This window comes from Sipha flava, unplaced genomic scaffold (assembly GCF_003268045.1).
Source record: "Sipha flava isolate LNK unplaced genomic scaffold, YSA_version1 36_pilon_pilon, whole genome shotgun sequence".
Lineage (NCBI taxonomy): Eukaryota > Metazoa > Arthropoda > Insecta > Hemiptera > Aphididae > Sipha > Sipha flava.
Window position 1 is genome coordinate 1,956,075 of NW_020273076.1, and position 15,897 is coordinate 1,971,971.

The 15,897-nt window shown below is 31.8% G+C and overlaps 1 protein-coding gene across 1 annotated transcript; it reads left to right on the plus strand.

The window, feature by feature from the left end:
- The first annotated feature begins 427 nt into the window (after positions 1-427).
- On the plus strand, positions 428-12,128 carry LOC112687903 (homeobox protein engrailed-like ceh-16). Its single transcript, XM_025560886.1, has 3 exons — positions 428-1,254; positions 11,076-11,251; positions 11,463-12,128. The coding sequence occupies exons 1-3, from the start codon at positions 834-836 to the stop codon at positions 11,631-11,633; spliced, it is 768 nt and encodes a 255-aa protein (XP_025416671.1). The 5' UTR covers positions 428-833; the 3' UTR covers positions 11,634-12,128.
- Positions 12,129-15,897: the final 3,769 nt, after the last annotated feature.

Sequence of the window (15,897 nt, forward strand, 5' to 3'; positions counted from 1 at the left end):
GGCCGTGGCCGCGTGGGGTGGGGGATGGTACGCGCGCGCGTGCGTCATTAAAGTGCATTTAACACGCAAGGGGAACGAAACCGCAGCGGTGAGAACGGGGCAATCGTCGCGGTAAGGGGATGACGACGTGGGCGGCGGATATGTGAGGGTACAGTGCGCGAGACGGGGTGGTCGCGACCGGGTCGTGGGCATGCGCGCGGTCAAAGCGTTCCGCGCTCGTACGCCGGACGGTGCCCGGTGGCGGGGTGGGACGTGGAAAACGGTCGTCGGAGGGGGTCTTCGGCGGGTCGCGGGGCCCGAGGAGCGACGCGACGGCGTCGCGCGCCCAATGGCGCTGTCCCGGATGACGGGTAGGGGGCGTGGCCCGCGGGCAGTCCGACGCGTACACGCCCGTTCGGCGGTGCCCGCGGACGCCGCCGTCTTTTCCTGGACACGTCGTCCTCGTCCTCGCCGCCGCCGTCGTGGCGGCCAGTTGATCGCGCGCAACATGTCCGGTTAACGTGCACCACCCGCACACGTAGGACGTACCGCACGCAAGACAGTACACGCGCGCTCGTCGATCCGATCCCGAATAAAACGCAATAATCGCCCCCTCTCCCCCGCGACAATAAAGGCCGAAGGAAAAACAGAAAAGTTTCACGGTGGTACCGACCGACCGGCACATATTCCTTGTCGTACGGTGTCATATCACCCCGATAACACGTCGCGTCACGTTATAAACAGCGGTTAATTGTTTGGATCGGTTTTTCGTTTTTCTTTTCGCGTACCTAACCGCAAAACGTACACCGCACGCGCAGTACACTCCGACGGGACCGGTTCCGTGTCCGTGAGCGATGATGATGTTGCAGAACCCACTGTTCCAAGAGTACAACACAGCTCTGTCGCAGTTGCTCGAGTTGCACCAACAGCAACACCGGTTTCAACAGCAACACCAGCACCAGCACCAGAATCAAAACCATCATCACCATCATCCCAGGCACAATCGGGGCGCTGCCGTCGGAGCTTTCCAGACGTATGCAATCACCGCGGCCAGGACGGCCAGCCGTGACAGCGCCGAGTCGGACGGGTTGAGTTCGTCGTCGCCCAGGCCCTGCAAACCGTTCACCATCGATGCGATACTCGGACTGCAAGCCGGCCAGTCAGCTCCTGTGGCTACCGCCGCCGCGGCCGCGGTCCCGGTCGACCCTTCGGCCGTTACCGCGCTTGACTTTTCCACCGGTTCGGCCGCAACACACGGCAAAAAGCACAGAGAAGGTAATTACTTCCGCAGTCATCAAATAACGTACACATCACCGCGCGCTTCCGTCAATCACGCACATCATTATTATATCGTTCCAATAATAAATATACTATTAGTTTTTTACACTTCAGCGAGTCCTTTTCGAGTGTAATGCCGACCTCGTAGACGCATTTGTACTTTTTTCATAAAAAGTACATATACCAATCTTTTTCCGACTTCAAGGGCCATTAAAGCTCACGGCTACAAAACAGACTTTATTCAAACAAACAGTTCATACATTATCATTGTCTATCCCTAGTTGTCTTAGTTCCTTCGTGCTCTCATCAATCCATCTCTACCTATGATCTTTCAATCGATCTCCTTCTCAGGGTAGGTCCAGTTCAGACCCAGTCCATTGTGTCGTATTTCTGCTGTTATAATTGGTTTTCAAAATAATTCCTGTAGTTATCTGTTGGATCTGATTTCGTTTGTTTGGTCTTCATTTCTTTTAGTCCCATACTGTTTTTATTAACATTGTTTTCAAACGATATAAATCCCTTCCCTCGATACTTCTGAGTTCGGACTATACACTTATGTACACTTAAGTTCTTACACGGTTTCATACAATTAGGTTCTTTAACACCGTACTAACCTGACTAATTCACGCGTTAATTATAACTGTTTTGGACGATATAAATTTCGCAAGAACAACTTTACTGTCATATAAACAAGAGACCGTTACATAGGCGTTAATAGAGGGAGTTTTAAACTTTTTTTTTACGCAAAGTCGGTTTATTCAACTTTTGGTATGGGTGCGGAAAGCAGCATCACATGATTTAGTAGTTTGGAAAGTTTGTAATTTTCGAAAAACTATTCGTATATTATGTAAACAACTAAAATGTAAATTTCTTTCCAAGATGCTGTCCAACAGAAACGATGCTTCAAAATATGTTAGAAAAAACGATTTAAAACGACGGATCCAAACTTGTTATTAAACACGTGGTAAATTACGATAAAATCCATACATATTTGTCGCACTATATTTAGTTACGTTGTTGATGGCTGATGGACTGTGTACACTACAGGATTCTAACGTAGCGTTGTTTAAACAGTAGTAAATATCGGTTAACCGCACGTTTCCTACTAGAAATCTTTATTACAACAGGTTTTTTTATGAACCGATTTATTTAGTGTACTCGCGGTACAAGAGTTTCCTTGTTGTTATACTATAGTCTTGTGATCTTGGTCAACATCATGATCGTTCACGTACACGTAAATCATAAAGGTGATGATGAACATTTTTAAACATTTTTAAATAAGCTTTAGCTCATTCTGTAACTAAATTCTCTGTCGATTTCATGTTCATTTATAGTTTTCTTTTATGTGCAAATTGTATTTCGTATTTGTCTACGGTTGAATACAAGTTAAAAGTAAACCAAAGAACCCTATTGGATTCGATAAAAACGACGTACGTGTCCAAATGTACCGATTTCAAACGAGTGTCTATGGCGCAATAAATTAACGACCGAATAAATTATTATTTTGTTTGCGAATATGGAATACACTGGTATAACTATTGAGCTAAAATATAAATTGTACGCAAAACGCGTTAAGAACAGAAAAAAATGCAATATAAATAAACATGGGGTCTATTTTATAATTTCTTTTATAAACTGTGTTATAAAATGCATTTAAAATTTTTTTTAGGTATGATCTTCACCATAAAATATATATATATACCTCACGTATTAACGATAAATAAACGTTCATTATAAAACAATTTAAACCCAAAACTATTATTATTATAATTATTATAAGATAGATCTGTATAAATGTTATTGTAGATACACTATACTACGTATGCATATAATAATATAATTAATAATTTGTCTATAGTAACTGAAAGTATTATGATGTTTACAATAATTGAATATATAAGTCAAACAAAAAACAGACATGAAATATATTTTTAATCACGAATATATATGGCACGTAATTAATTATTTAATGTTTCCGACACGAGAATGGGCTAAAAATTCACTGTTTCTGTATTTTGTTCGTAATCGATTTATTAACAAAGCGACTTATTCAATAAAGCGTACTGTGTCTGTCCGGTAAACTCGTTCATTAGTACCAAAAAAATATGCCATATCATATATATATATATATATATATATACATCTAATAACATATGCCTAGAATATGATAATTTTCGTGTCAATAATACACAATGTGAATAATTTCTACATATTTCCATTGGTTATAAACCAAAAATTTGTTCGTTTTACATGTTGTGGTTAAAGTAAAGGTGCATACTATATCAGTTTTATTAACATTATCTAGAATGTAAGCTGCTAATCGATTATAATGACAGCCACGATACCTACATTGTCCTAAGCTAAAACATGTGTTTAACATACATTATACTATAAACATAAAGATAAATGAGAAACAAATTAAAATGTTTTAAATAATAAAAATATACGGCAAATTAGCTTATAGATGTAATTATCTAATTACACATATATAATAATTACATATAAACTAATAAGCAATAAAATGTATTCAATTGTATATATATATATATAATAAAAAATACATATAAATACTGTTTACTACCAATAATTTATTTAAGTGAAATAAAAGAAACCCGATGAACATAATTTCATGGAATTAATTTGCTTATGAACGTACTAATTACAATGGACAACTAATTACAAATTATAAGTAGAAATTAATTGTATTCTTTTAGTTACGAATATCTAATTTAAACCAAGAATACAAGAGTTTAAAGACATATATGTATGCATTTTATTCATAAAAAAACGAATTAAGCATCTCTAATCACTAATAAATAAATATATTAAATCTAATGAATTTTGTTATTTTCTTTAAATATTTGTACTAAAACATCGGTCTATTTTTCAAGCTGGCTTTACCAATTTTATATTCATAAGTAGTTTAATTATTTTTAATATATACAGGTTCTTTGTACATATATATATTCATGCATCATGCACGTATAGATTGCACTATAAAATTTAAATAAATTATAATAGTCCAATAAAAAATTCATGCATCCAAATTTTAATTTTAACTTATATAAAAGGCATATCAATTTATTATTTATTTTTTAACCACAATTTAATAGGATATAAAAATAAAATAATAAAATAATTGGATACAAATAGTTAATAATTTTTTAATACAATTAAATTACGAGTAGAATATTTTAAGATTTTAAAAAAAAAGTGCTTATATATTGTGCTAAGTATACGTGCTGTGTATATAATACATTTCTATATTATATTTTAACATGATTCGATTGAAGACTAAGAATAAATAAAAATTTATGAATCATCAGAATTAATAAGTAGTAATTCAATTTAAATGTAGTATTATGAAGTTTTACAATATTTAAAGAAGGTATATTTATTATACATTCTTCAAATATACGATTTTATAATTATGATTTCTCATACAATTTTGTATTATATGCATTACCAGTATTGTTATTTTGATATTATATTATGAATTTAAAAATTTACAACTCATATTTTTTTAATAATTATACATGACGTTGAAGAATATTTGCTGTGAGCAATAATAATATGATGTATGTTATGAAGTATTGTACTTTTATCATACTACGTTCATCCTCTTTAAACTCACCCATTATTCAATCTCTTTTTGTTATTTACCCCTTCAACTATAATAATAAAAAAGGGAGAGGGATAAGTATCAATGTGGAAACACAAAACACACATGTATATAAAAGAGTACAAAGTGATCTCAATTCATGTAATAGTTAGGAAGTTGTTTTTTAAGCGTTTATTATCGGAGAATTAAACAAATCGTTTGATTCTAAATTTATATTTTATTTTTATAACAACTTAAAATTTAAAAAGTAATGTTTTTTAGTTTATAAAAAGACAACGTGTTAATAATTTTGACATCAATATATATTTCACAAGCTCTATAATTTAAATTACACTTGAGAAAATGCTGATTAAAATAAATTTAAGAGGCACTATAGGTATATTATGTTTGAAAAATTAACACTTAGTAATCGTGTTAAAAATGAATAATGTTTATAATTTAAAAGTAATAAACTACATTTGATCTAGGTACATAATAAATATTTTTTGAACGTCATTATGGTAAAATAAGTTAAATAGTGATATTTTAAGTTTGATTAGAAGATGAAATGGTTGTACATAAACTGTATTCAATAACATCGATGACATTCGATTATATCTCTATTGATTTCTATTCTTTTTATTTTGATAATTTAAGTACCTACACTGTGAATTAAACACGTACATTATTGATCATAAATATTTCTATAATAATGTTAGGTTCATTTGTTACATTCACATCTGATGACAAATAATTGTGTCTTTTTTTTTAATTTTTTTTACAACCATTTAGCTAATTACAAACAAAACGAAATAAAGATTTCAATTAAATTCGATTAGTAATGGCCATTTAATTTTATCTGCAACTAATTATAAATTAATAGCAACAGTTTTTAAAAAATAGTCACATTCTTTAGTCCGTATTTGATACATACTAATTAATTATAGATTAATTGTCAGGGCCCATCTCAAAACGAAACACTTATCAAAGTAAGAAAAGTACTATTTGTATTACGAGCGCCGTCTACTGTTAGGTGTATATAACTTGTTCTTTGTTATAACTGATTTAGCCGATTCACGAAAACTGTCTGTTGTAGAACAGTATTTAAAAGTATAAAGCAAGTATCTGTATCAATTATATTATCATTGAAATTACTTAGATTTTTTACGGATAATCGATTTATTTTCAGTGTCTTATTAACTTAATCATTTACGGTGTTAACGTTTTTTACCTTCAGACGACGAGAAAATTTTATTCTTGTGCTATCTTGCATTTAGAAAATAAATAACTTATAATAAATAATTATTATAAACTCATATGATACATATTAATTGTTAAATTTCTGTTTTATTAATTTTACAATTATATATGATAAGCTGCTAATTCAAAAAAAAAAAAAAATAAAAAAAAAAAAGAAATACCATGGACTTTAATTGTATCCGCAACTTTGTTATGTCGGTAATAATATATATTATAATATAATATAATGTGTGAATCAACTATATAAAAATTTATTATAATTTAAGTAATTTAAAAACGTTTTATTTTAATCTTTTTTTATTCATTTCATATGTACGAGTATGATTACAATATTTAGTTTTACATATCTTAAGCATTGGGCGTTTGAGGTTTAACCGCGTTTATATTTAATCAAAAACTAAATGACGTTATAATTTTAATCTGATGGCGTTAAACTCATGGGATAGGTAAATCTGGAATGATGACTCGAAATACCGCGTCTCCATTCCAAAGGACACCACAAAATGTTCAGAAATTCCTGTCGACCGAATACCATTAACTACTTCGTTACAGAACGAAAATTTACCCACAACCATCTTAATTTAATGGCACATTATTATATGTTTGTGTTATTTTATTAGCATTAAAGAATATAATGTATAGCACATCTCTTGTATTCATGCACATGAGTGTGAACATATTTTATGTAAAAATATATCAAAGGCTTAAAGCTCATAAGCTATCTGTACTTCTGCTATTGTTCCTAAACATTACATTAAACGTTTTAATTAATAATTAATAAAATATTAATAACCAAATATTATTTTAAATAATATGAAAAAAAAATCATACCTAAATAATACAGAAAACGTTAAAAAAAAAAAAAAGTGTATTCAGGGAATTTTTATATTTGAAAACAAACTAAATATTTAAAATACACACATAGTAAAAACTGTATACTTTAGTTCAATTGAATAGCTTTCTTAATAAATATATAATCAAGTAATAGAAAATGACCGTTTGTATTAATTAATTTACTTGGTTCATAATAAATTGGATTTAAAAGTTTTGTATAATATTTTAAATAATAAATTTCCCTATGTAAAATAAATTACATCGTTAACACATGTTTTGCAATTTAAATAATAGTTTTAATTTTTGCGGTTTTAGAATTTCGATTAGTTGTAATCAATTATAGTTAACAAAAGTTGGGGACAAAAAGCCAGGAGAGCAAAGCGAATCGAGTACGAGGGAAGGAGTTACACGCCCTTTTACATAAAATTATCCTTGTCGCTTGACAAAGACACCTGTTTTTCAAACGAACAGGAGGGTGGTTTGTTTTAAATCGACCCCAAGTGTTTATCATACTAGGAAGTTTTTTGACAACAATGATTCTGTATTTATAAATACCTACTGGAGATTTTTCCGTTTTATAATTATTATACTCAATATCTAGGAAAATGTAACAATTATTTAAATAAATAGTAAAATAATAAAAAATTAAAATAAAACTGAAAATCAGTAAATGGTTAATACTCATAAAATATTATATAAATAAAGGCTTAGCCTGGAGTATAATTATATTTATAAAGTACAACCGGTTTTTAATTAAAAATTTGTCGTCAGGTACATACAAAGTCTATAAAATATTTAGAATTAAAATTAGAATATTATTAATTGTAATCATCCATATATTCAAAAAAAATTATTTTTAAATTCAGTATTTTATAGACTTAAACTTGTAATCCATTAAAATAGCTAAATTATCAAATCAATTCATAAGCATATTAAAGAAAAAATAAAACACAATTCACCAAATTATGTTATCAACTACTGTAGTATGAAATATCAAAATAATATATCTAATAAACTTGCTAAAATTCTAAACAATAATACAAATAATCGTCTTTAAAATAATAATTATTTAAATTTAATATGCCATGACACATAAATAATATAACTAAAATATGCACGAAAAAATCCCCTTCCTTTTGAAAATGCTGGTATATATACATAAACTTAAAATAAATTGTAATACATATTATACGAGTACATGTAAAACAAATGGAAATTTTAAAATAAGATATTATGAACACATTTCTGAAATAAAATAAAAAAAGACTGCCCCTAATACAAATGTTGTTAAACAGATTTTAGAAAATAAACATAATATAAATTTTAATATCAATACAGACTTAGAAATATTAAATACCCAAAATAACATTTACATAAATTCAGTTATGGACAAGTTATACATACACAATGAAATATAGAAAAATAATTTTAATAATATTTTAAATATACAAACCAATATTAAAAACATCTAACATCGATATATTTTAGATAATAATACTAACCAAAGTATTTATAATTAATAAAATAATAAAACAAAAATTAAAAGTTATTAACACTCCTAAATTAATAAATTAATAAACAGTTTATATTTTTTTATATATCTAAGTCTAATAAGAATTCATTCAAATAATCTTTTCTATTAAAATAGATTATCTTAATGTAAAATTATCAAGTTTTTTCAAGGTATTCCTTTCTTTATTTTTTCATATTTAGTCGCAATTTTATTGACTGTATATACCTGACGATGAATTTTTAATTCGAAACCAATCGTAATTTACAAATAAAATAATATTTCAAACTAAGCATTTATTTATTTATATACATAAACTATTGATTTATTTATTTATATATTTATTTAAATAAGTTTTAACACCATATAATAACCAACAAAAGTGAATGCTTATAGTAATTTTATTTTTCAGTCGAATTTTTCACCACGGATTTCGTTCTAATACAATTTAATAATTTATTCGGCTTTATCTCCGTAGAAAAACTTAGTGATTCTTCGTCCGATGCGTATTCATATCTACAGTTAGACGATGAAGAAGTTTTACTAGGTATAAAATGTTAAAAAAAAGTCTCAACTTCCTTATTCCCCTCTCACCCCGATTGTCGCTTTGAGCTCATTTTATCATAAGTTCATACGATCCAAACGTTTATAGAAATACATATTATAATAATATACGAAAAACATTTTTATGAAACACGTTTACCGCACGTTATACTGCTAACTTTGTCACCATCCCATATGTAAATTTTCATAAGATTTTTGACGGATAATCTCATTATTTGTACGTGCACGCACACACGTTTGCATACACTTCGCTCGCATAAAAGTTTCGCACAAAATACGCGTGTAAATATGTATATGTACATATTACACAGCGTTATGATAATATTGTGTAAACAACTTTTCGACGTGATGTCTCGGGCGCAAAGAACGCGGGCGGCCAGGAATCTGTGTCGCGTACATATCGTCATTTTCGTTTTTACTCCTCCGCCGCCCACGATCCCGTTTCCGGTCTATTGTACATCCCACCCGGCCGTGTTGTATATGTTCCGCCCCGGGGTCGTAAACTTAAAGGACAAAGTCGCGCGGTATGGTGGTGGTGGCGGGCGGCGGTGTTTAGCGCAAAGTTGTTAATTACTCTTGACGTCGCGTATACACAAGCACTTATAAACACACAAAACTCGCGCACACTCGCAGCACGTGCACACACGTTGACAACAATAATGGAGCTGCCTCGACGATGTTGTCCCGGGGCGCACAGGGTGTAATTATGTCATAATAATTTTCGTAATAATATTCCCGGCGCGCCTCGTCCCGGCCGAAAATCTACTGCACAAAAACGCGTCCGCGCAGAGGTCGAGCGCCGCTACGGTTTGTCCTGGCGAACAAAACGGCCGCCCGTCATCAATAATAACGGTCTGGTGAACGCTGTCGTTTTTCGACCATCCGGTTTCGTGTTATTCGTTTTTTTTTTTTCCATTCCATTTTTCTCCCGACTCGAAGCCAATAACTGTACGTCATTACAACGTTACCGCGCTGTTACTACTGCATTCCGGTGACGGGTCGCTCGATCAATCTTTCTACTTGCCTTCGAACGCTGTCGTGGCGCAACCACAACCCGCACGGCGGAATCGAAATCCCGATATTTCCGGGCGCGACTCGAAAATCAGCACCGCGCACCGGGAACAGGACTCGTTTAGAGCTTGATAATTGTCGTGATGCGTTTTGTATTGGTTTTCTCAGAGGGCGCGTTTTTATTCAGACAAAAGCGTATGGCGCGCGGCCCGTCCGCCACCCCCGGCGTGTACCGACAAAAATAATACCCCCGCAGCAGGACAACGGTGGTTTACGCACCCCTTTCGCCAGAGGGTCGACTACTCGGTGCCCTTTGCAAATTTTTATGTTTTATTTTTTTAATACGTTCCCCATCGCCATAAATCACGGCAAGACCGGTTATTATGAGCGCAAGGATCGTTGTGGTTTTTTTTTTTCCACACATGCAGCAAGTGTGAATTTATTCATTTGCGGCCGACGGGTCCAGTGGTTTTGGCAGGACAAATTATTGTTCTAATTATTGTTACGTATTTATTATTAATGCTTCAGCGGCTCGATGTTGAAGAGCATATTTATCGATTATTATACTAGTGTCGGGTGACTCCTGTCATGCTAATTCGATTGTTTGATTACAATAACAGTCGTATCATTACACCGGAAGGGTGAAAATACATATCCGTTGCAATAATAATAATAATAATAATTATTGTCGCTAGTCAGACATGAAAATAATATGTTCGTGAAATAAAAATCACTTGCCCATTAATTACGCGCACGCCCACTTGATGTTATACGCGGTAAATTCACAATGAAATACGATTATGATTATACTATTGGATTAATAATATATTTATTATTTCGGTTCATAATAAATTCAAAAAAATAATGTTATTTTTTCTTTTCACCCCAGTGAACAATATTTTAAAATAAAAATTTGTTGGATATGCGGCCGGTTTTCAATATTAGTCGTACGCTTCACAATAAATCAAAATTATACTTTAGCCATTGACGTTTATAAAATAAACTTTGATTAAAAAGTTGTTTATTATTCAATTTCAGACAAAATCGATGGTTCCAGTAAAAAACACGGCTGTTCGGGCAAATCAAAAAGAGTACGAACAATATTCACTCCGGAACAGTTGGAAAGGTTAGAGATGGAATTTGAACGTCAACAATACATGGTTGGTCCCGAAAGACTATACTTGGCTCACACATTACAATTGACCGAAGCACAAGTGAGTGTGTTTTACTACATTATATCTTATCCGATGATAAAATTATAAAACAACATAAGTATTTCTATTATATTTTGCTTGCTAAATGTTGTCTCGTAAATTATTTTTTTGTGTCATATTAATTATGTACGTAACGAGTAGAGGTTTTCGATCAATTAATTCAAACGTTATGATATAAAAATTATACCCGGGGTTTATTTATTTTATTTAGGTTAAAGTTTGGTTTCAAAACCGTAGAATAAAATGGCGAAAACAACACCTGGAAATACAGCAACAGAGGTTGGCTAATATACATCAAAGGAGCACGCAGGACATGGTTCAAGAATGCGATGAAGACGAGGACTCGGAAGCGGAAACCAATAATTGTTCATATTACTCATAAACGTTACGAAAAATTAACAAACGTAGTTTCACTACTGTGTTTATCATCAGAATTCAACGATCCGCGTGGTCTAAACGCATGTCGTAAATATTATATATACTTATATAAATTGACATGTAGTGCGTTGCTCATACGATATAATTTTACAAGACGACTACACCACGTATTATGCGGGATACGATGTTCGAGAAAAATATTTTTAAACGTTTGCCCCGGGCCCTAAACAATAATATGATTATATAACTTAATACTGTAATATGCTACCTGTAGTCATGTAAGTTTGTTGAAATCGTTTTACAAGTAACAACGGTCGCAAATCGAAATCTGAAACCAGTGTTCGAGAACATTGTGTATATTTTTACTTTTCAAATGATTGGAGGTTTATTACACTTCAGCTGATGTGTTGAGTGTACATGATCGTTAAATAAATAGCGCATTAGAATATAATATAGGTTAGATGTTCCGTTTATTATTAATTATAATATATTACCAATGTTGATGAAATGTAAATATATTTTATGTTGTAAATAAACTATAAACGTGTTTAACTTATAAAAAAAAATAAGTTAAGTGCACATTTTATATTATTGGTGTTATTAAAAATCATTAATAAAGTTTTCAATTTAAACGCTTAGTATACGTTTATCATTTTTTGTAAAAATATTTCTCTACCTACATCCTACAATAGAGAAGCCTTTAGAAGCTGATGATGATAATCCTACAAGTAATATGTTCAAAAATTGCCAAAATATTAATAATAAATAATAAAATAATTATAATATTACTATTAATACCCACCGTGATAATCACATAATAAGTAATTCAACAAGCTTGTACGAAATAATTTTTTTACATAAATTAAATATCAATATATATACTGACAAATATTATATAACTACGTTAGATTTTTATGATTTGTTGCAATAACATTTATTTATTTCCACATATTGTTACAAATGTTACAATTATTTAAAAAGTTTATTATATAGTTTGAAGTATGAATATAATATAAATTTATTTTATTCAAAAACTTATGCATAATGAATTGTTAAATAACTTTAAAAATGAAACTAGGTGATTTAAAATTTTAAAGATAAATATTTACGAAAAAAAAACAACGATGTAAAAAATGATCTAAAAGTTTGAAATAAATTTAAAGCTATATATTTACAAAAATACTTTCGTTTATTCAACTACTGAAGTATTTTTATGTCATACACGTGGGCATGAATTATTACCAAGATTTCACTAACTTAAGTGTAAACAAAATAGGTAAATATAAATAAACTAAAAGAAAAACGTCCAAAAAGAATGTTTGAAAACTACTGGTGGTACAAGAAATTTACCAAAAAAAGCCTTTCAAAAATAAAAAGTAAAATGAACTCTTAAATTAAAATACTATAGTTACTAAAATGTATTTTTTTACTAATATTAAATATTTATTTATTTTTTATTCATTTAAATTTATATATACAATATACATCAAATGACTCATGTAATTCAAACTTCTATTGTTATATTCGATACGGCTTTTTTCTAATATTTTATGCTGTAATAAACAAACGTATTTTTTATTTTAATTTATTTTTAATTTTAAACACAATGGCGGGTTTATCGAAACACGATACTTAATATATCATAATAACATACAACGGACATTGTTTATGTATAAATACAGTCATAGGCTAACCGACAGTTGACAATACACTCTGCCAATAAGTTAACGAAATTGTATGCCGTATTCTGGCTTCATATGGTTGTGGTTGATATAACCAATGCCTATTAAAAATTATTTTATTAATAAAAATAATAGCTTAAGATCAGTTGAACAGATTTAAAAAGATTTGTTGGCGGTGAACAGTGTGAGTTTGACATTGGTACGTCGTCGAAAAGTTACAGCTAGTATTATTTTTTTGGAATGTACATAATAAACTTAATCACAATTATTAAAATGGAAGTTCGTCATTGATTCTGGTTCAAAGAAATCATATGGTCGATAATGTTTATCATATAAGCGTTAAAAAAATGAACGGTGAGAGAAACGGCTTGGAAAATAAACAAAGGACATAATATATAAAAATATTATAATAAATAAAGCGAGAGACAACGAAGGAATTTTTTTTTTATCTAAATCATAATTGGACTTGCAAATGCAAAGTATTCAATGTTTTTCTAATACAATTGAAATCGGATGTTTCTCCTCTAACTTTTGTTTAAAATTATATCCAATTACACATCGGTAAGTTGTAGCTACTCTTAAAATGCTCGTATTTAAAAAATAAAATTTAATTCCTATCGATTAATTTGGCTTTTATATTTATTCTAATTCGTGCGGTGCATTTTAAAACAATTCTCGTGATTTTGTATTTTTCTTTTTGTATTTTTAATACGCTCATAAAGGTGATAATGTGATAAAGTTGAACACTGTGTAATTTATGTAACAACCAAAATATATGCTATAATAGTTTGGACTAAATACCTACTTAGAAGGGAAAACGAGACAATAAGTAAAACTTAAAAATAAAGTACCAAATCCGCAGATTAGGCGAACCTATTTGTAGGACTAATTATTTACGACCGAATTTAACTCGCCACAGTATTCACTGGAGTACAACTTTGCAACAACAATTGTCGTCATAATATAGGTATATAATCCACTATGTAAATGACCAAAGTTTGAGTGTATGACGACTTTGGGTGGTTGTTATATACCTCCGCGGTAGAAACTTTTTGATTTATTTCTTACGATGAGATGGAAATAGAACAAGGATCACCTATACTATGTTGTATTAAAAAACACCAACAGCGGTCGGTGCAGTACACAATCCGCGATAACTGCCAGATGGGGATCACTACGTAATGATTTGCGCATCGAAAAGACGTACACTTAGTTCATTCCGACGGAATTCGTATTGTCATTTGTGCACGGTTGTGCGTCAAATACATGTACGGGTATACGAAGCCAAAACGAATAAAAACCTTTCCGACTGTGTAGAGTGTATAGTGACGTATTTTAGAGGGGGGCGATGAGGACGATCGAAAATTATTTGTGTACATTATAAATTTTAAATTTTAACCTTATAGTATTTTATTTACCTTTCTTAAGATGTGCAATGTGTAAAAAAAGATGCAAGTATAAAATGGACCAACAGGATATATTCAAGAACATAAGCATATATATAAAAAAAAAATATTGTACTTAACTAGTATATAATGCTCGTAAATTTAGTACTCCCCCCCCATAAAATTAAATCAAATACGCCATTGAAAGTGTATGTTATATAAGCCCGGTGAAAAAATAAATGCTGTGCAAAGCCGTGTGCGCTCGTTGTCGAATAACAAAAGTATTAAAAGAAAGTTTTCGAATCGGGCTGGGATCCAATCGGTTTACTTTTCTAAAAAAAAAACAGCTTTGTTTACACATAAACCGAAAACTAGAAATAAAACAAAAACATTTTTAAATACTTTTCTAATTTTTAATAATAATAAAAATAAAAATGATAGTGAAAATCATAATAATATTAATAATATAAAATATAATCTTTATCTTTATGTAATTTTATGGTCTAGCTGAAAAACCGCGACTGAACATCACAATATATTCATCGATGAAGCCGCGATAATGAGTGCAGAAACCTTGAATATATCTGCATATCACGTAATACACAGATATTCAAAGGTTCGTATGATCGCATCTAATATAAGTAATATATCGAAATAGTACTTAGGTCTACATCCTAAATACATAAAAAAATAAATATTTTCTTTCAACAATACGATATACGACGGTTTATTTTGTACCGGCCCTCGGGAAATAACACGGCACGGATGCACACACGGTATTGCAGCGGCCCAGTCCGCTCCCGATGAAAACTTCTCCACGCCTACAAGAGGACTTATCGTGCAAATTTACGTGCACCGGATCAAAGGGAGAAAAGTACACGCATTTGTATGTATGTATGTACATTATAATGAAACGTATTTCGCGTCGTCGCCGACAGTCGTCCTGCAAATCGCTAGTACCTGCATCGCAATAAAAAGCAATTTCAATTTGTCATTACGCCGCACAAAAGTTTACGCGTTTCCGCCTCCGTTGACGGAGGAGCGTGGCCGGGGCGGGAGAAAAAGTCACGACGGTCGGCTCCGGGCCAGGGGGATGTCTGCTGTTTCAGGAATATACACAAGTGTATAAATATGTAGTTCTAAAGTGCAGCTATACATGTTGGTACTGAACGAAGCGTGCGCGAGTCCGAGTGGTATGGGG